The sequence below is a fragment of the Plecotus auritus genome (assembly GCF_963455305.1).
Source record: "Plecotus auritus genome assembly, chromosome: 10".
NCBI lineage: Eukaryota > Metazoa > Chordata > Mammalia > Chiroptera > Vespertilionidae > Plecotus > Plecotus auritus.
The window spans coordinates 41748849-41771133 of record NC_137785.1 but is presented as its reverse complement, the minus strand read 5'-3'; the positions used below and the strand labels follow the sequence as shown (position 1 = coordinate 41771133).

General features: G+C 42.4%; 1 protein-coding gene across 1 annotated transcript; it reads left to right on the top strand.

Annotated features, from left to right (window-relative positions):
- Positions 1-12296, top strand: GABARAPL2 (GABA type A receptor associated protein like 2). The gene is made up of 4 exons (XM_080643459.1): positions 1-195; positions 523-578; positions 1756-1928; positions 11680-12296. Exons 1-4 carry the CDS (start codon positions 162-164, stop codon positions 11768-11770), a joined length of 354 nt encoding a protein of 117 aa, XP_080499585.1. The 5' UTR covers positions 1-161; the 3' UTR covers positions 11771-12296.
- The last annotated feature ends 9989 nt before the right edge of the window (positions 12297-22285 follow it).

Below are 22285 nucleotides of genomic sequence, written 5' to 3'. Positions count from 1 at the left end.
ACGGCGCCGGAAGCCCCGCCCCCGGCCGGTTGCTAGGCTCCGGGAGCCGGAAGTCCCGCCTGTCGTGTAGTCACCACCGCCGCTGCTGTCGTTGTTGTTGTGGTTGGTGCTCTGAGCTCCGCGGCTCCGAGAGCCGGCTGCGTCTCTTTCCCGCCGTCGCCATGAAGTGGATGTTTAAGGAGGACCACTCGCTGGGTAAGAATCCGGACACTGGCCGGGCCGTGGGGGCCGGCGCGGCGGGTGGGCCCCCTCCCCCACTCGGGCCGCCCTGGGCTGGGCCGGGCAGGGTGGTTGCTGCTCTTTGGGCTAGCGTCTCCGAGATCCCGGTCCCCCGACCGGTCCACAGACCCCGTGCCGCCTTCGGGAGGACCTCTTGGTATCAGGAGACCGAGGACAGGCCGCGGGGACGCCTGAACCAGGGCCCAGGGCGTGCGTAGATCGCGGGGGAGGAAGGTTGGGGGCCTGGGGACCGGCCGGCTGGCAGGCAGGCGCTACAGGCAGCCTGGTGTGTTTCTCCCCCAGAACACAGATGCGTGGAATCCGCGAAGATCCGAGCGAAATATCCCGACCGGGTTCCGGTGAGTGGACTCCCTGCCCCTTCACCTCAGTGTCACCTCTGTCTTCTGGGACTCGTGATGGGGCCCAAACCACTCAAGAGTTGACAACTTGAGGTTCTAGTCCCGGTTACAGTAGCTGACTGGACAGACTGGGTTAGGGGTAATCCGGGACCTGAACTTGAGGGGCTGGAGCTGGAGCTGGTGCTGTTTAGGGTGCTTCAGTGCTGAATCTCCCAATCTAGGCCAGTGAGCTGCCTGCAGTCTCTGGGCTCCCTCGCCAATTATATAAGGAACGATATTCTAGGACAGGGCAACAGGTCACTGCCACTTTGGGGAACGGTGGTGGAGGGAGCCTGTCACTTTGGTCTTGGAAGTGGTACTTTAGTCTCAGGACAGTCTCATCTTTAACTTTGAGCCTCCATCTTTACCTGACTAATAGCTCCCTTTTCTCACCCTGACCCTGTCATCCTTTCCTGACAAAAAATAAAAATAAAAAATGCTGAGAAGTCGCTGAAAACTCCTTCTCCTATGGTTTTCCCTTCATCTATAATAAATATGATCCTATATTCCTTCCATCCTAGGGGAGATGGATTCTGTAATCCCTATTGATTTTTAAAGGACATCAGGCCTACTTATTGTAGCTCATTGCTTGTGAACACTTCCTTAGGAGATGGGGCAGGAGGGACACATTAGAAACCCAGTTGAGAGAAAAGCAACAGGCCGAATAAAGAGCTTGGTTCTTGGTTGGCTGGGATTGCCAATTGTTCCCATTAGTCCATCCATTCTCATTTCTGTGTTCCTGGGATCTTGATTCCCCTGTAGTGTGAAGGCAGATCCATACTGGGGTGCTGGAATAATAGGCTGTAGATGAAACTCCCACCAGATATTCTTGGGTCTGCCCAGACAAAATGTTGAAAAGCTTTGTATTAAAAGCTGTACTTCTCTTACGCATGCAGAGATCAGAGACGAGAAATGTAATAATGGACCACAGAAGCACTTACTGTTTCCTTCTAACATATTTATATCGGTTTTTAACCTCCAGTATGTGTGGTTTATTAAGCCAGGGGCATATTTCTTTATGTTATGCAGTTCCCCACCCACCTCCTTGCCCACACACTATTATTCATGAGCTCGCTGACAATGCAAGGCCAGAGCCTCACATGAGAAATCCAGTCCTGACCTCTCTTTGCTTTCCCAGGTGATTGTGGAAAAAGTCTCAGGCTCTCAGATTGTTGACATTGACAAACGGAAGTATCTGGTTCCATCTGACATCACGGTGGCTCAGTTCATGTGGATCATCAGGAAAAGGATCCAGCTTCCTTCTGAAAAGGCAATTTTCCTGTTTGTGGATAAGACAGTCCCACAGTCCAGGTAAGAGATGTTTACTGGTATTGGCCGTCTGCTTGGCTGCTTACAGAACTCAAAAATTTTGGAGGTCTGAAAACTCTTAGATGTCCTAACTAGAAATCTGGATTTTTGTACTTCCTGATATCAGGACCTCGAGGAAAATACGGGCTGCAATACACGAGAGTGTACTTTGGGTTAAGAAAATAGAACAAGACCTGGACTTTTTTTTTTAATGATGAAATTTAGTCTCAACCCCCAAGAATCCTCTAAAACAGCTGAGGACTCTTAAGCTTAAGTCACCAGCAGAACTGAAGCCTGAAATAATTTTCTCCAAATGATTCATGAAATAAGTCCTGTCATTCTCCACCAGAAGCTTGGCCTTGCTGAGGCTCAGCTTTAGTTAACCACCCTGCTTGCTTGCTTTCCAAATTCAGTCACCTCTGCAACTGTGAGAGTCTCTAGCTGCACCTGATCTTCAATTTGCTAAAATGGCTGCCAGCCAGCAAAGGGCTCTGAGGTCTCTACAGATAAGCCTCCCTTAGTACCACCTGTTCTCACTGTCAGAGTCTGACTGTGGATAGAGGAAAATGGACTGGCTCAGTCTAATTCCCTGGTCAGTCCTTTCTTGTTACTGATTGAATACTTCTAGGCCCTGTGCCAGATGCTGGCCCCTCTCTCTTGAGTGTGAGTTCCTGGCTGCATCTCATCTTTGTGACTCAAACTAAGTTTAATTTGTTGTGCTCCCCCTCTCCCCCTTCCAAAATAGTACTTCTAAAAGCTAAGGCTTTCAGAAGCCCTGGGAACTAGCCCAGTGTGGCCAAAAAAAATATATTCCTTTTGAAAATCCTTGAAAGCTCTAGAAGAGGCCTAGGCCATATTCTAATCCTTTTCCCACAAAAGGTAAAAAGCTCTTTTTTGGTCTTAAGAACCAAAAAGCAGAAATGCTATTTTTTGGTTTGATTTGCTCTTTCCTAATCTCCACCACCTTCCCTTCCTTGTGTTAGGCAGAGAAGCAGGATAGGGGAGAAATGGAAGGTTCTTCCCTAAGGTTTGTTGACATAAGAAATGCCCAAACATGTAGAGAATTTTTATAAGTTTATTTGAGCCCAAACAGATGACACAGTTGTTGGGAAACAAGATCACAAATCTTTGGGAGTGTGACAGTTTTTCAGTTTCTTTTATGTATTTGAAATTAAGGAAGTAACATAATGAAGATTACATGCAGGTAGGAGAAAGCAAGGTGAGGATTGGATTACAGGAGAAGTTAAGATTATGTGTTTTCTTGAGAATGGGGTTATACTTATTTCAAAGGTATATTAACCTAGATGCACAAGAACAATGGGATAGGGTTTGCTTAAGGCAAAGATGAATTTTTCACTAAAAAAGTTATATGCTTGGGGTGTGACTAGCCATCATGACCTGCTCTGTTAACAATTTGTGATCAGACCTGGCCTATGTGCCTCAGTTGGTTGAGTGTTGTCTAGGTTGCTGGTTCAATTCCTGGTCACGGCACATCCCTGGGTTGTGGGTTCAGTCCCCAGTAGGGGGCATGCAGGATGCAGCCAATGGCTGTTTCTCTCTCATTGATATTTCTCCCTCTCCCTTCCTCTCTCTCTAAAAGAAATAAAGCCATATTTTGTTTAAAAAAGTGTGTGATCAGATCATCCTGTGAGGTTACTTTCCGTAGAATCTCTTTTCATCCACAGGCCTATGTCCTGCCTTCTGGGTGCCGTTGGTCTGCTCTAGCTGTTACTCAGGGAGCTGTGGTTTTGCCAGGGGTGTCAAGCCAGAGTTGGACTCTTCTAGCCTTCCTTCTTAGGCCTCTGGGCAGTGTGGAGCTGGGCACACTGTTCACCAGGGGAGGGAGCCCCACCCATGTGGGGTCACTCGGCTTCCCTTAAGGTGGTAGGGAAGGTAAATCTTCATTCGTATCACCTGCAACTTCTGCAAGCCTTTGAGACTGTTTCTTCCTTCCTGGAGGTGGCTTCTTAGTGGGAGGAAGTAGGTGACTATTACCTATGCCATAGGTCCTATGGCATTAAGTTTATTTCCTTGAATTCTGATCCTCTGATACTTAAAAGGAAATGAAGCAGGCTTCTGAGGCCATTAAGATTACTCTGATGGCTCCATGTTAATCTCACGATTAAAATGGCTGCAAATTTTTAGCAATTACTCCCCCTCCCCCCCATTATCCCTGAGATATAAATAGAATTGGAAATGAAAAGTGATTCTTAGGGCAGCAGAGGCTGCTTCAGGGCCATTTTCTCTCCAATTCTCCTTTGCCTTTCCAACCTGGTAAGAATGTACCCTAAAGCAGATTTACACCAGTGATCTAAGTCAGGATTTGAGTCACTAATGAGGGCCCCTTTGCCCATGCCTTTGCCCCAGTTAATGACTTCTTGCTCCATACTTAAAGCAGCAGTGTTTTGTTTGGGGGGGAGGGGTTATTCTTAAAAACACATTTATTTACAAACAAGTGACATCATGGGGCTTTATGCAAATGCTAATCACCTAATAGCACAAACAAAATTGCCTCAGGGTTGCCTTCCTAAAGTTGGTGTGTGAGTCAACTCCTCCATCTTCTTACCCAAGACAGGTTAGCAGCCTTTTTCTCAGCTCTTTCCAGACTCCTTAGGGAAGCCCAGAGCCTCTCTTAACCTGCAGCTAATGTTCTATGCTTCATGAATGCTGGGGAAATGAGTTGAGAAAGGAAAAATCCAACCCTACAGAGCCCTCCCCCATCCAGCAAGGTCTGCACCAGGATCATTTATGCTGAGGCTGAGCGATAGTGACTTCCATTATACCTGCCTTGGAGCAGGACTTTGTTAGTGTTTTGAACACAGGCGATCACCATGTAGAATGTTGTGATTATTGTTTAGAGTGGTTAGTATTAAACCAGAGGCCTGCACCGGTGGGGTCCCTTGGCCTGGCCAGTGATCAGGCCGATGGGGGTTGTGGGGAGCTGGCCTGGGGGAGGGACTGTGGGAGGTTGGCGGGCCGGGAAGAGGGGCTGCGGATGTTGGCTGTGGTAGTGCACTGACCAGGGGGCAACTCCTGCGTTGAGCATCTGCCCCCTAGTGGTCAGTGTGCATCATAGCAACCAATCAACGGGTCATTTGGTTGCTTAGGCTTTTATACACTGAGTGGCCAGATTATTATGATCTCTGAACGCATAATAATCTGGTCACTCAGAAAGAGAGAGAGAGAGAGAGAGAGAGAGAGAGAGAGAGAGAGAGAGTGAGTCTGTGTGTGTGTGTGTGTGTGTGTGTGTGTGTGTGTATGCATATATTAGAGGCCTGGTGCATGAATTCTTGCATGTTTGGGGTCTGACCAGCCTGGCCAGTGGGAGGAGACATGGGCGTTTGGCCAGCCTGCCTGCTGGTCGAACTCCTGGTTGAGGGGACAATGTGCATATTAGCCTTTTATTATATAGGATTATACACTGAGTGGCCAGATTATTATGCGTTCAGAGAGCATAGTAATCTGGCCACTCAGTGTGTGTGTGTGTGTGTGTGTGTGTGTGTGTGTGTGTGTATATATATATAGATGTTATTCTGGAAATAGACACAGACAAGTCCCTAAGAGTTTTACTTCCCAAATTCTTTCTGAGTTCTGTTTTTTAAAAAGGGGGATCTCAACTGCCTTTTCACATTTAATATTGGAAAGTTGAATTCTCTACCTAGGTGTCTACATCCAGGATCAGGCCAAAAACGAAGAGAACTATGGATGGGTTGGTGCAGATAGGATCTGAGAAAGCATGTCAGTGTACAAATTCTCAGTTGTGTCATTGGAGGGGAACCCAGACCCGGCAGTGGTGCCTACCTTTTGGCTTGTTCATCTGTTTTAAATAGAAACGAGTATATTATTAAATAAAATATCTCTAAGATGTGATAATTTGGAAATGTTACATTGGTAAACCTGTGCTGTTTAAGATTATGGTGTTTAGTTGGTTCTAGATCTGAAAAGAGGTACTAAGGCCCTAGCTGGTTTGGCTCCATGGATAGAGTGTTGGTCTGCAGACTGAAGGGTCCCAGGTTCAATTCTGGTCAAGGACACATGCCTGAGTTGTGAGCACAATCCCCAGTGGGGGGGTGTGCAGGAGGCAATTGATCAATGATTCTCTCTCATCATCGCTTCCTCTCCCTTCCTCTCTGAAATCAATAAAAATATATATATTTTTAAAAAGAGGTACTAAGTAAAAGGAAGTTGTGTTGTTGTATAGTCCATTCAAACTTTATTTAGAAATGTGCTTAAATCAAGCAATTTTGATAATTTCTGGGTAAATAACTCTTCAATAATGGGGTTTATTTCAGCCATTGAAAGGTTTATTTATATGAGAAAAATCTGATAAAAAATAAGCAGAAATTAATTTTTTTAAAATATTTTATTGATTTTTTACAGAGAGGAAGGGAGAGAGATAGAGAGATAGAAACATCGATCAGCTGCCTCCTGCACACTCCCTACTGGGGATGTGCCCACAACCAAGGTACATGCCCTTGACCGGAATCGAACCTGGGACCCTTGAGTCCGCAGGCTGACGCTCTATACACTGAGCCAAACCGGTTAGGGCCAGAAATTAATTTTCATTTTTTAGAATTTTGGGGAACTCTCAGGGTCATATTAACTTTCACTTTGAGGCCAATGTCTTCCCAGGATCCACAGCAGTGGCCATTGTCCTCCCACCTCACCCCATCTATCTATACCCCTGCTGGAAAAGAGATAAATCCAGGTCCAGTGGAAGCATGTGCGCTTCAAAGCAGATGGGTGGCCAGGTGTGCCTATCAGTTAGCTAATTCATGAGTCAGTATCCATGATCTGACCTTGGTTGGGGGACAAGGGGAGGTTCTGCAGGGAAAGGGCATCCACACAATTCTAGGTCAGCCTCCTGATTTATAAGCTGTTGAATAGTTTAAAGCTAATGTTTGCCCTCAGCAGCATGGCCATTCCTGGATAGGGATCTTTCTAAAAGGCTATTGATTAGTTTGTTTGGATCTGTGACCCTGAATGGAGCAGTGGGAAACAAGGTTTTAGGGGATTAGGTTCATTCCATTCAATACTTCAGGGTCCCACCACACCTTAGATTGGCTCCATGGCTTGGGTCTGCCAATTGGTTTTTCCAGTCATTCCACATTAGACTCAGAGCTTGGAAGGTGGCAGTACCCCTTGTCCTCAGCAGCATCCTTCTTGGAGGAATGCATGTAATACTTGACTGGAAGCCACCTTTGGGTGTCTTCTGCAACCAGTAGCTTGGGCAGGAAGCCTTGGATTTGTAGTGCTGTTTGTGAATTGTCAGGCCATCCAGCAAGCCTGTGCAATTTAGCCAGACACGCACATCAGAGCTGCCTCTGTGCTTCAGGATCCCCAGGTGCTCCAGCAGTGGGCTGCTCAATGCTGTGTTGTGGCCTCTGCAAGTTCTTAGAGGGAAGTTCATCTTGGAGGCTCATGAAACTGGGCTTAACTGACAAAGCGGCCTTCTCCAATAGAATGCCTGCTGACTAGGGTCATGTTTTGCGTCCTGCACTTCCATTTGACTATTCTTTTAATGGGACATAAAAACATTAAAAAAAAAAAAAAAAAACTATATTTGCGGCCCAGTTCTTTTTGGCTCCAGGCCAAGTTACCCTGTTTGTGTGGCCTGGTACTACACAACTGTTTTCAAATCATGCTGTACAAATACGGCAGTCTTTTTTCATGGCACCCAGGGAAGCCTCAAAATAAGGCATTCAGTCACAGGCTGCTGAATGGAGTGTTTAGCTCCTAGCATTGAGCATTGTCAGTTTTCAAGTTCCTACCCATTGGGTACCCTGAGTATAAGGATACAGTGATACATTGCTACTGCCAACTGAATAAAGTTTCCACACAAGGCTATGTGACAGAAAAGGAGAAGAGTAAGAGGGCTCTTAAAGTCATTGGGCGTAGCCATCTCCTTGTCAAATTACAGGATCTGCAGGAGAGACCGCTAGGACCTGGCTGCTCAGTGTGTGATGCAGAGGCTGGCAGCAGGAGCCTTACCTGGGAACCTGTTAGAAATGTAGAGTCACAGGCCTCACCCTGACCTTCTGGTGATTTTGTATGCATGTTTGTGTGAGAAGCACTGTGCTAAGGAAGATCTCTGTAGAAGGTAAAGGGATGCTGACACTGGGGCATTAGATCTAGCTGTGTATGCGCCTGGAGGCAGCACAGCTTGGTGGTAAGAATGTCTTTATGACCTGGGGTAAATTATTTAACCTCTCTGCCTCACTTTTATCTATGAACTATGGCTTAGGATAGTATCTGCCTCATAAGGTTGTTGTGAGGATAGAGTTAATACATGTAACACACTTAGAACAGTGCTTGGCACGGGTTTGCTTTTATAGTTAGGATTTTTATGATTAGCCTCTGTAGCTGCTAGGGCACTGCTTAATCAAATTAAAAAACCAAATTTCACTTAAAAGACAATGGAATCTAAAGACAGAAAGCCCCATGATTATCCCCATCTCAGAGTCTCAGAGCCTGCCTTAGACTATAGTGGTTCCAGTATGTCTGACAGCATACAGAGAGTAAGAGCAGAACTTAGTCTGTCAGATGGAAGCAAACAACATAGGCACCAAGAGGTGGCTGCCTTTGAATTCCACACAATGTCTGTTACCTCTGTGTCTAAACACTGTGGTAATAGTAGTGGGGAGATGGTAGGGTCCGGTCTCATCAAGGTCACCCTGGACACTTGGACCAAATGGGGCAAAGGGAATTGTGGCAATAGCTGTAGCTGTTTTCCCCTTAGCCTTATTCCAAGAAATCTCAGAGAAAAGTAAGAGTTCTTCGGGGCATTCCCAACCACCAGGGTAAAAGTCTTGAGAGACTCAGATACTTGTTCAACACCTTTGCTAGTTGCTGGCTCCTTGCTTCACTTCCTGTCGTGTTACTTTGCTTCCCGATCACATGGCTCTTCAAGATAAGCATCTCAAAAAGGAAAGAAAAAAAAGGACAAGCAGCTATCTCCCTTTGGCACAGGTACTGGTTCTCAACCTTGGATGCACATGGAATCATCTTTGGCATTTTAAAACATGCTGATGTACTGATGCCTGGGTCCTACATCTCCAGAGGTTCATATATAATTGGTCTGGGGTGGGGCTTATGTGTGGAGATGTTTTTAAAGCTCCCCATTGTTTCAGATGTGCAGCCAAGGTTCAGACGCACCACTCCAGATGTTCTCGTGAGCAGGGGTTCCTCCCTCTATCCACGGTTCCCCAAGTCCTCACATGTTTCAGGGCAGTGTTGTCAATAGAAATGGCATGAGAACCAAATTTGTAATTTTCAAGTTTCTAATAGTCACATTAAGAAGGAAAAAGAAACACGCAACATTAATTTTAATAATATATTTTATTTATCCAGTATATACAATATATCATTTCAACATGTAATCAAAATTGAGATATTTTACATCCTTTTTTTTCATATTAAGTCTTTGAAATCTTGTGTATATTTTATAATTATAGCACATCCCAATTCAAAGGGATCTTTTTTTGGATTGATTTTAGAGAGAGGGGTTGGGGGTTAGGAAAGAGAAAGAAAGGCATTGATTTGTTGTTCCAATTATTTATGCATTCATTGGTAGATTCTTGTATGTGCCCTGATTGGGAATTGAACCTGCAATCTTGGCATATTGGGACAATGCTCTAACCAACTGAACTTACCCGGTCAGGGCAGCATGTTCTAGTTCAGATGAGCCACATTTCAAATGCTAAATGTAGTTAGTGACTACTGTATTGGACCTTAAAAATATATGACATTTCTGTCATAGCAGAAATTTCTAGCAGACCATGCTGTTCCAGGGAGTCCTTATTTTACAAATTCCAGGTTGAAAGATCCTCACAAGGAGCACTGTTTCATTGCACAAGATGCTGATGACAGACCATTTCGTATTCATACTCATCCACCCCCACTTTGTTACTTAATAATTCTTATCAACCCACACAGCCAAATGGGCTGAGCCTGAAAACAGGTAGGAAGAATAAAAAAGGAAGAAATCTCCCCTTAATAAATGTAGCCCAATGTCCCTGTTTATATGCAAGTTCCACACAGCCCACCAGGAGCACAGCAGCAGAGCGGGCAGTCATTGTTTCACCAGCTTTAAGCCCTGGACCTCTCATTATCCACCCCAGTGGCCCTTGTTTTACTGAATCCTGCATTTAGCATCTATTGTGACCTGTCCAGGCTGGTGACCTCTGATGTCTCCAGCTGGTTCTGGTTGACCTCACCACTCATGGTTGCACTGATGTTTAGCATATTTCTTTGACTCCTGCTCCTGTCTAATAGTACAGTCATGTGGCCAGAGCTCATCCAGGGTTCCAAGTGTTACAAGTCTTACTCTGGAGGTAGTGCAGTCCACTTTATGGCTTAGGGAGAGCCAGCTTTCCCACCCACATATTTAGTTTGAGCAGTATCTATTTCGGGAGGGTCCTTAGGAAGGCCAGGCAGGGCTTCTTTGGGTCCCAGATACAATCTGAGAGATGTTTGCATTGCATGTGAGGAAAATAACTTGTCTTTGATGATGCTGACACAGGTCTCTGGAGCACAGGGTTTTTGGTGGGGGAGCTTCTACAAGAATGAACCCACTTATAATTACAAATTAGAAATCTTCAATAAACCAGTCTGCAACAGAGATAAGCTCCATGTACTCTTCCTTTCCTTGGTCCTCCATCCATACAGGGATGGGCTTCATAGGCTCTTAATTTTGCTTCTTTTTTTTCCCTTGCCCTTAGCATTTAGAAAGCATTCTAAATGTATATGTATTAACCAGTACTAACCAGCCAGCCCCACTTAAGGAGCTAGATAGAGCTGGCCTCTGAAGGATTTACTTTGTGTGAAGGTGAGTGCAAATAGCTTTGCCTTAGAGCAGGAGAATGGAGAATTGATTCTAGCCTTGTGATTCCCAGAGGCCTAATTTACCTTAATCTTTTGTGGCTCCATTTACCTTCTTTACAACAGGAATGTAGCATTAATGAGACCTGAATTTCTTTTTACTACCTACCACTAAAGTTGTGGGAGAGAGTAGCTAGTTTAAGTATTAAGTTCCTTATCCATAAGTCATCTTTCTCCCAACACCTAGACCTAGTAATCAAACCCAATTTTTAACGTTGTTTCTCTTTTTAAAAACTTTATTTCAAGATAACTATGTTTATAGAAATACAGTTATATTGGTTAAGAGAATGCAGTTTAACTTATTTTACGTGATTTGGACCACAAATTTGGTACATGGTTTAAGCATTTAAAAAAAAAAAAGTATTTATGCCCTCTCTGGTTTGGCTCAGTGGATAGAGCGTTGGCCTGTGGACTGAAGGGTCCCATGTTCGATTCCTGTCAAGGGCACATGCCCAGGTTGTGGGCTCGATCCCCAGTAGGGGGTATGCAGGAGGCAGCCGATCAATGATTCTCTCTCATCATGGATATTTCTATCTCTCACTCCCTCTCCCTTCCTCTCTGAAATGAATAAAAAAAATATTTTTAAAAAAGGATTTGCAATCTGGTTTATTTTTCTAATATTACAAATGTATATGAAAGATTCTCCATTACATACTGCTAAAGCAGGCAGCAAGAACCTTGAGAAATTAACCTTTGGTTTGTTTCTGAAAATTAAAACGGATTGTACTGTAAAAGTTTATATAAAGTTGGTGCAGCAAAACTGTGTGTAATGTTTTAATGGCAGTTTACAAAGTTCAGTAATTAATGGATGCTGAAAAGTGGGGAGAGCCTAACTATACATTTTCAATATTGTTTTTTGTTTTTCTCTTTCAAGCCTAACTATGGGACAACTTTACGAGAAGGAAAAAGATGAAGATGGATTCTTGTATGTGGCCTACAGTGGAGAGAACACGTTTGGCTTCTGAGGGCCCATGCTGGGCTAGGTGCACTGTACCTGCTTGTGTATCTTGTAAATAGCCGGCCATTTTCAGTTACTATACCAGAACCTCTTCTCATAGACCTATTAGTGCATTTGTAACTGGATTGATTTCTTAATATATTGGAAGGTTTTTGTTTCCTTAGACTAGTAAGTTATCATACAGAGTTTTATTTTGAGTTTTTCTTTTTGTGCACTGTCCTCATGGCTATACTCTCCAGAGAACTTGTTCCTCTAGGAATCATATTTAATGAAGATATTTCCATATTGAAGTGAGGTAGGTGGGGTATTAAAGTGAAAGGGAGGGAGACAATGCATTTTATTCTGGACTATATTTGAAGTGTTAGATGGCTAAGTATTAAAAGCATTCAAATTAAATCCTTAGCAATCAGAACACTCGCTTTACTAGATTTTGCCAACTGCCAATCATGTTGGACTGAGCTAATCTGTTCCTCTTTCTGAAACTATTAAGGTAAATAATTAACAATAAAACTTCCTGTTATAAAGGCATTGCAGTGTGACCATGTACTTTATTCACCATCTTTTAGATGAGTCAGACAAGTAGCTCTTAAGTCTGCCAGGCCAGGAGGAGGGTTTGTGGGGCCATGGCAGCGCAGCTTGGAACAGGAAGCAGTGGCCTGTGTCATAAGAAGTGACTTCAAAAAATATATATATTACATATATATTTTTTTACTGATTTCAGAGAGAAAGGGAGAGTGAGAGAGGAACAGAAACATCAGTGATGGGAGAGGTATTGTTGATCGGCTGCCTCTTGCATGCCCCCTACTGGGGATCGAGCCTGCAACCCGAGCATGTGCCCTTGACCGGAATCGAACCCAGGACCTTCCAGTCTGCAGTCCAACGCTCTATCCACTGAGCCAAACCAGCTAGGGCAGGACTCTTAAGTGGTTAATGTGTTCAGGTGGTTCAGATATCAAACCTCTATAAAAGGTATACATTGAGAGTTCCCACCACTGTCTACTGCCTATAGGAAACTACTTTTACTGGCTTCTTATTTCTTTTTAGTATTTATTTTTGGAAGTACAATTAAATGTGAATACATATCTTTATTTTCTTTTTCTTATAGAAAACATTATATACTTACATATATTGCTTTTTTTCATTTAACAATATATCCTGGTGATCTTTCCATATCAGTCCATAGCCTTTCATTCATTTTTACAGCAAATAGTATTGCAGTGTGTGGGTATATGATTATTACTTAAGTAGTTCCCTATGAATAGTATTTGGGTTTTGCAATCTTTTACTGTTACATACAGTGTTGGAATGATAACTATATTCATATAGCCTTTATATGTACCTGCACTTATTAAGGTGCTGCTTCTTAATCCCTTCTTTCTAAAAAATGAAGATTTAGATTTTTCCTGGTCCATGAGTTTCATGATTTATTAATAGGAAATGCTTGCTTGCTTCCTAAATCTTCCCCAGACAGATTGTGTTGGAGGCTAGAGCTCTACATAGAGCATTAAAGAAAACAGGTATCACCCAGCGATCTAAGAACATGTAGTTAAAATGGCGGTCAGATTTCTACTAGGGGAGAAACAAAGATCTTTAGCTTCTTCTTTACCAGATTATATAAGCAACCCATCAAAGCTCTACTGATGTCAGCTTCCCATTTGGGATCAGAAGAAACATGTTTTATTTTTTTAAAACTTGATGGAGCTTTATTTTGTTTAGAAGAAACATTCTTGTCATAAGCATCTTGTTGGTCTTTCCCACACCTGATTCAATAAGATATGTGGTCCTCTTTGCTGGTAGTTTCAAATTAGAAACAGAAACTGACCTCTGAAACAAAAAACAAAAACTGACCTCTGAGTGAGCCAGGTAAAGGGGAAGGAACAAATGCTGTTACAAGGAATCTTGCTGGCAGTGACATAATACCCAACAAACTGGCTTAAGCTCTAAAAAGGCAATTTACCATTTCAGTTGTCAAGGATGGTTCACTGGCTTCAGGCATAGCGTGAACCAGAGATCAAATGATGACATCAAAACTCCATCTCTTGGTTTTGTTTTCCTCTACATTGACTTCATTCCCAGGCAGATTCCTTCCATGTTATGGCAAAGATGGCCCCATAGGCTTGGCAACTCCAGTAGAAGGAAGAGCATTTCTTCTGAGAACAATGTCAAAAGTCCCTGGGAGGATTCTGGCCTTGCTTGAATAACTAAACAGCCCCCTGCTTTGAGGGAGGGACTGGTGGGCAGGAATGGTGCCCTCTTCTTAAACATGTGAACAGAATAGGATTAAACAGACATGGGGAGGGGATAGCTTTCCAAAGGCCTTTTGATCTGTTTCTGTTTCTGTTTCACAACCACAAACCCACAAATTCAACTGAGAAGAAACAGAGGGAAGAAAATCAAAATGCAAATGTTACTGAAGCTAACTGTGTTTTTCTTTCAAAAGGGATTTATAGTTAGCATTTATTGAGCAATCAACTCTCTCCCTCCTTCTCTCCCTTCCTCTTTCCTCCTTTTCTCTCTAAATGAAACACACACACAAACACCCACTTAAAAATTTAACAACACAACATGTCAGAGGTGGCATAACAAATTAGGGAAATGATGAACCAGTCAATAAATACAAATGGTACTGTTACAATTGGTTATTTATAAAACTTTAGAGGCATTCCCATTAAAAACAGGAACTAAAGCCCAGCCTGTTTGCTCAGTGGTTGAGCATCAACCCAGGAACCAAAAGGTTACTGGTTCGATTCCTGGTTGGAGCACATGCCCGGGTTTTGGGCTCGATCCTCAGTGAGGGGTGTATAGGATGTGGTCAATTGATGATACTTCTCTCTCATCAGTATTTCTAGCTCTCCCTCTCACTTCCTCTCTCTCTCTAAAAATTAATAAAAACATTAAAAAAGTAATAAAGATGTTGAAAAGCAAAGCTAACAAAAGAAACTAAAAAAGCAAGTCTCTGAAGGGTGAAATTTATGGTATGTGAATTATATCTCAAACCTGTTAAAAGTTAATCATTGCTTTTACTAAACACAGTTCTAACATAAAACCAATACAATAAAAGAAGCATAAAAATCAGAAAGGGAGACTAAATTAACTTATATGCAGACAGTGATAGTCTACATAGAAAAATCCAAGAGAATCTATAAAAATTAGAACAAAATTCAGCATGGTTGCTGGATACCAGATCAGTTAAACACTGATGATGTTTCTACATACCAGATGTAACCAATTGGGAAAAATAATAAAGATTTCATTATTTTGTTTTTTAAATTGATTTTAGAGACAGAGAAACATCAATTTGTTGTTCCACTTACTTACACATTCATTGGTTAATTCTTGAATGTGCCCTGACGGGATTGAACCTGAAACTTTGGTATATCAGGATGATGCTCCAACCAACTGAGCTACCAGTCCAGGGCCATAGATCTCATTCTTAATAGGAGAAAAATCTATAAGCATGTAGGAATATATTTAATATAAGATATGCAAGACCTTCGTGGAGAAAATAAAACATTGTTGAAGGACATAAAAAAAGACCTAAATGAAAGGAGAGATATACTACATTCAAGGATGAGAATAACCAGAATTGTAAAGATGCATATTGCCCCCAGATTAATCTGAGTTTAATGCAAGAATCTGACGATGCTAAAATCCATCTAGAAGAGCAAAAGGCTAAGAATAACCAAAAAGTGTTAAGATGAGCTGGAGAGACATGTATTTGTAGTAATTAAGACTGTGCCATATGGCATAAGAGAAATAAACCAGGGAACAAGACAGAAACAGACACATGTTTAAAATATAATAGTGGTGGCATGAAAATCAAAGGGAAATGATGAACTTCCATGATTTGATTCTATAATCCATGATTTGATTCTATAATCAGTTATATATATGAAAAAATATATATGCCTAAAATAAATTCAAGGTGAATTAAAAATGTAAATGTAGAAAAGCAAAACTTAAAAAAATCTAGAAAGGCATGCCCTCCTGGGGCAAGCCTACTCAAATCTCCTTTTTGAGTGATTTTCTTTCTCCTAAACTCTAAGGTTCTCATGAGACTTGCAACCAGGGAGCAATGCAGTGGCAGCTGGACTGGGGCTAACACCCTGAACCTGTCTCCATGGCTCCCTTTACTCTGCCTCTCTAGTGAACTGACAGAGCCCTGCCTTGGCTCATTTCTTTCCCATAATGTTTCTAGAGAGCCCGCCTAGGCTCTCTCCTGTTGCTTCTTCTATCCCAAGCTCTTCCTTGTTTCACTATCCCCAGCTTTAATAAACATACTCTCAAAATAAAATTTTAAAAAATTAGAATATCTGTGACTTTGGAGTAGGAGGGATTTCTTAGACAAGATACAAAAATACAGAAGATCAAAGAAAAGATTGATATATTTAAGTACATTAAAAATCTTAAAATTTTGAACATAAAAAAGGTACTATAAACAAAATTAATGGAAACCACAGAAAATGTAACAGATATCAACCAAAAAAGAATTAATATCCAGAATAAATAAAGAACTCTTCCAATTAATAAGACAACCCAAGAGAAAAATGGGCAAAAGATAACACAAAATCTTTAACTTCACTCAAGGCCACTGTATGTGCTGCACATTGCACCAACTACAGTGTGCCTTTCACAAACACTACAACATGAACAGTGCCCCATAGAGTTGTGCAGTACACAAACTCTACACTAAAAGATACAACTTACACTACACAGTTGGTGGACCTGTGAAAATGCAAAGGAAAGTAAACTATGGGATATCAATTCACACTCATCAAATTGGCCAAATTAAATGTTTTGACATAGAAAATGTCAGGGAGTATGTGAAGCATGTGGATTTCTCATCAACTGCTGCTGTGAGTGTAAACCAATACCATCACACTGGAGAGCAGTTTGTCAATATCCAGGAAAGTTGAGATCCAGATAACCCATGTCCTAATTATATATCTTAGAAATATACCTACCCATGTATGAATCATGTATAAGAGTGATCACTGCAGCCTTGTTCGAATGAGCAAATAATTGGAAACCAACTGTCCATTAATAGGAGAATGTCCATTAACCGGAGAATGGAGACTTCATATGCAGCATAGTCATACAAAGGAATACTATACAGCAGTTAAGATGAATGCCCTTGCGCTACAGATGTCAACATAAATGAAAAAAGCAAGATGCAGAAATATATTCAGCATATCATTTCCATAAAGTTTAACACCATCCAAAACAATTATATGTATTGCTTACAGATGCAAATTTATGTAATAGAAGAATAAACCATGCAATTCAGGATGAAGGTTACCTAATGGAGGGAAGGGAATAGTAGCAGGGAGGGGTAAATGTGGGATTTTAAATACAACTATTCATGTTTTACTTCTTTGGAAAGTGAAAACCTGAAGCAAATGTAGCAAAATGTTTACTGTTAATTGTGTGGTGGGTGTTAATTTTTTCTATTGTGTCTGAAATATTTCATAACTTTTTATTTTTAAGTTACACAGTGAGAACAGAAATTGGTCCTTCTCAAAAGAGCACACAGTACCTCCATTTCTCACTTCCCTTCACTGCTCAGCCAAGGAGGCGAGCTTCCACTTCCCTGACCCTGCATTTGCTGAGGTTACAAAAAATAACCTTGCCTCCCAATCAGGGAGCAGGGGATGATAAGGTTCTTTTTCTTACCTTCCCTGTTTCTCTTTCTTTTAATATATTCTATACTTTACTCCCTCCTTAAAGCTCTAAGACAGCTTTCTCCCGGTTTTCCCTGGGCCTCTTGGTCACATGCTTTCCTCTGCTTCTCCACCTGCTCCTGAACTCTGTTCCCTAGGGTTCAATCCAGAGTCCCCATTTCATTCTATACACATTCTCTCTAGATGATTTTACTCTAATCCATGTCCCCAAAGACTTCCTATAAATAGAGACTCCAAAATCTCTATCTCCAGCCCATCTCTCTCCTGAGCTCCAAACTGAGTCCCTCCAAATGCTCACTCTAGGTCCTTATCCCATGATATCACAGAAATCCCAAGCTTGGAAACAGCTTTGTCCCCTGCCTGCATCTCCCGCCCTGCAAGACTATTTCCTCTTCCTCTGCCCCCTTTCCTGATACATGGCACCACATTCCATCCTGTCACCCATAAAGTAACCTCGGAGTCATCCTCTATACTCCCTCATCCCCTACTGCAATCAGCCATCAGCCTCACCAGCCTCTCTGTATTTCTCAAGTCTGTCCCCTCCCTATGGCTCCTAAAATCATTATTGTCTGGGTGGGCCTCATCATTTCTAATTACTATGGTAATCCCCCAACTATGGTCTCCCTGCCATAATCCCTGCCTCTACCAATCCATCCTCCTTGCTACAGAAGAGAGCAATCTTTCTAAAACGCAACTTCCATTCCAACACCCTTTTCTCAAAAATAAATAAATAAAAAATCCCTGAAATGCTGAGTTAGGACTAGAACATTCCCCTTCACAGGGTATATAAAGTCCTCCCCAACATGCCCAAAGTATCTCTCCAGCCCCTTCCATACTTGCCAGCCCAGCCATGGTGTGCTTTCATCTCTGACCTTTGCATATGGTGATTCTCTACCTCAGATATCCTCAAAACTGTCTCCATATGTACCACCATTTCCCTTTACTTGCCTAATCCTTCCCCTTCACCTCTGTGCTCAAGTATATCTGGGCCCCTTCCTCTCCCAGGTTGGGTATTTGACCTCAGATGACATTGTACTGTCCCACTGAAAAGGCTGTGATCTGTCTTTCCTATTGGCCAATGAACAACAAGAGGACTATCCCCTATGCTTGTACCTCAGGTGCGTAGTGCATTGCCTGGAGCTGAGAGCTTACTTAACAAGTGCTAATGCAATCTTAATTCTGCAAGCAGCGCCACATGGAGGGCATGAGGCAGGTTTGTGCACCAGGGCACCAATCCCAAAGGTGGTCCGAGGATCTCCTTCAAGGAGAATATGGAAGAAGGTAATATATCTATGTTCTTATTCTTAAAAGACTCTATTAGACTGACTGTTAGAACACTTTAAAAAGCACAATTGGTTCCCCTTTTCATCTTTTATTTCCTTAGGGAGAAAAAAAGATCCTGGTGGTTGACATGTGGGAAGCAAAGCCTTGAGTTCCATAGGAGGATCTATATATAGCTCTGTGATCAACAGCTTTGCTTCCTTGCCTCCTTAGCAGCTGGAGACAGGCTGTTGCTTCCAGATGTGTGACGGAGAAGGTGCATGCAGGCAAACTTACATGTGCCTGGTGTGCAGCCAGAGGCTCCATAAACATTTGCCCAATATGCTTCTCCTGAAGACAATCTCATATTTATTAGCATAAGCTCTGGAAATTGGGACTAGCAAATTGAAGAGAGTCACTTATGAGCTGAGCGACAGACCAAGGTTGGTGTGTCCTATGTGCCAGGCACTGTACACATGGTGGGCAGCCCTTCTCATACCTATATTGTACATGATCTCATCTCATTCCCACAGCCCTATTGCCAGGGGGTAGTGCTGCTCTCATTTCAAAGGTGAGCACACACACTCTGATAATATATTTACCTCCTAAGATCACACAACTAATTTACATCCTGGAGAACAATTCCAACTCAGGGCTACAGCCAAGAGCCCCTAAGGCCTTGTTTCTCCAGCTGCCTGCTGGTTTCTCAGCCCAGTGGGTCCTGCTGTGCTGGGGTAGAAGGGCGTTCACAATGGCACAGGATGAGTGAGGAACGAAAGGACAGCCTAAAAATATCAGCTGAAAAGGAACTCACTGGAGGTCAGGACAGTTCACAAGTGGCAGCAATAAAAAAGGAAGTTGATGAAATCTTGGAGTGGCTGGTGGAATATATACATCAAGAAAAGCTTTCTTTCTCTCAAGTATCAGAATCTAATTCAACAAAAATGGGCAAACTAGATTATGTGCATTTATTGTTGGGCAAAGTTTGGGTTGCCCATAGTATAATTTCTCAAAGATTTCCTGAGAGATTGCACATAAAGGTCCTGTTGTTGAAATGAAGAAAGATGCTGGGAATGGGCTGTTGTCAGGTTAGTTTCACCACCAAGGGGCCCACCGTGCCTCTCCCCGTGGAGACATTGCAGGTTTCAATGCGCTTTTCTTTCTCTTGGCTGCCTGAGCATACAGCCATCACTGTTTCCATTGTGAGCTCTTCTCCTCTGGAGCCAAGCCCAAATTCAGGGAACATGTGCTCAAGACACATTTGGCAGCCTGGCTCCCTACTTGCAGTGACTTTCTGCCTTTGCCTTTTCCCCATCAAGGCACTTTCCTGCACTTGGAGGTTGAAAAGCAATGCTGAACACGCTTAGTTCTAAAAGCTGGTTCCTAATCCTACTGGCTCATTGGGATGAGACACAAAAAGTCCACACCAAATACAGAACCCAGGTTACTGAACTCAGATGAGAATTGTTTCCATCCCTTCCTTGTTACAGACATTACTGAGGCCATATGTTTCTCAAAGCATCAATGGGCTCAGTTTCCTGAAGAAAATTTCTCTTGTATTATTTACCCCATTAAGAATTTTTATGAGAAATCCTACCTTACCGTTGAACAAAATTGAGCATCCTACTAGCTGGGACCTTATTTTGTAGAACAGGTCACAGGTTAGAAATCAGAGATTAAATACTTTCCCTACATCTACACAGGTAGTTGCAGAGTTGGTATGAGAACATAATTACTTGAATATCCAGTTGTATAAGGACTAGTTTATTTTTATATTTTTTTAATTGAGGTAGAATTACATACAATAAGCAGAGATCTTATAAGTGCAGAGCTAAATAAAGTTTGAAATTTTTTACACTCATATAGTCAGCACTCTAATAAAAACCGAATGTTTCCATCATCTAGAAAGTTCCCTTGGGCCTTGTTCCACTCAACCCCAATCTCCCATCTTCCCCCACCAGGCAACAACCACTGTTCTGATTTCTATCCCCTTTGATTAGTTTGAGGCCCCATTTTTAAGAAGTGAAAATTGAATGTACACAACTTTGCCTGCTTCCCTGAAGTGTCTCTGCAGAAGTTTGCTCTCCCTTTTGGAACACAAGTACTACTTAAGCTTTGTTTTAGACCCATCTGAAAAGCCTTTCAGAAAGTCAGTCTTTGCCCCAGTACAGACACATTTAGATTTAAAGGAATTTACATTTATAAGTTATGAAGGCCAATTATGATTCAGTATAAAAAGAACTCATCTTTCTGGAAAATACAGTTGCTTTCTCCCAAAACATCTGCCTTCTTGCCTTTCTGTATCCAACCACTCCTTCAGGATAGCAGCCTTTGTTTCTGTGGAAAGGATTGCTTGAGCCTTGGAAAGTGAGCACGTATGCACCCTATCTTTCTACTTGGAGGCCATTTCCTGGTGTCAGTAACCTTCCTGCTGCAGTGGGACTCCTCTGAACAGCTCATCTCACTTCCCAGACATCATCCCAGAACAGTGGTAGCTGAAAATATAATAGCCAGCAAGGGAACTTAGAAACTGGAAACTGGGTTTTAGAAACTGGGAAACTTTGAGTAAGTCTTGCTCAGAACATTGTCTTAAAGCCAAAGAATGTTGCCAAGGTCCAGGTGGAGGCAGCTTTCCACCAGCCACAGACACGGTGAAAGCAGACGGTGCCTGCTTCTCTTCCTGGAGCGCTGGCGGCCAGGCTGGGTCATTTTCTCCACAGCAGATTCATCTCCCCAGACAGTGAGCTAATGCTTGGCACTGGCAAACTCCATGAGAAAAAGGCATTTAACCCCATGCTTTGTTTATATACAAACTTAAATCAAGCTAAGTTTTTTTAATATTCTAAAGAAAAAGGATAAAAGTGATGCACACATCGTCATAACATTAGAACCCACTGTGAACATAGAATGCAAAAGTGTAAACTCCCCTGAAAAAGTCGAATTCCAGAAGTCATTTTGTTAGGAAAGAGATAATTCTGTGGAATTATAAACAGCTGCCGAAAGCATGTGGTGAGTCCCTCTTTCCTATACAATGTCACTGAATATTTTCTGGTGTTTCTACAGTTTAAATAAAGAAACCTTTTTCCATTATTTTTAATTTCTAAAAGTGTATTTTTAAAATAGGTACTATATTAATATGGTTCAATTTTTTTTTTAATAACAAAATATAAAGGGTCTTCAGGAACAAGTGTCCCTCCCACTCCTGGGCCCCAGCCACTCCCTTTCCTTCCCCATAGCCTGTGTTAGTGGTTTCTTGTGTATCTATCTATCCAGAGACAGTTTAGCATACACAAACAAAACAGATATATAACTTTCATCGTTTTTTTTTTAAATATATATATTTATTGATTTCAGAGAGAAAGGGAGAGGGAGAGAGAGAGAGAAACATCAATGATGAGAGAGAACCATTGATTGGCTGCCTCCTGCACGGCCTCCACTGGGGATGGAGCCCGCAACCCAGGCATGTGCCCTTGACTGGAATCGAACCTGGGACCCTTCAGTCCACAGGCTGACACCCTATCCACTGAGCCCAACCAGCTAGGGCTCATCTTTCTTTTTTATACAAATGAAATGTTATAATG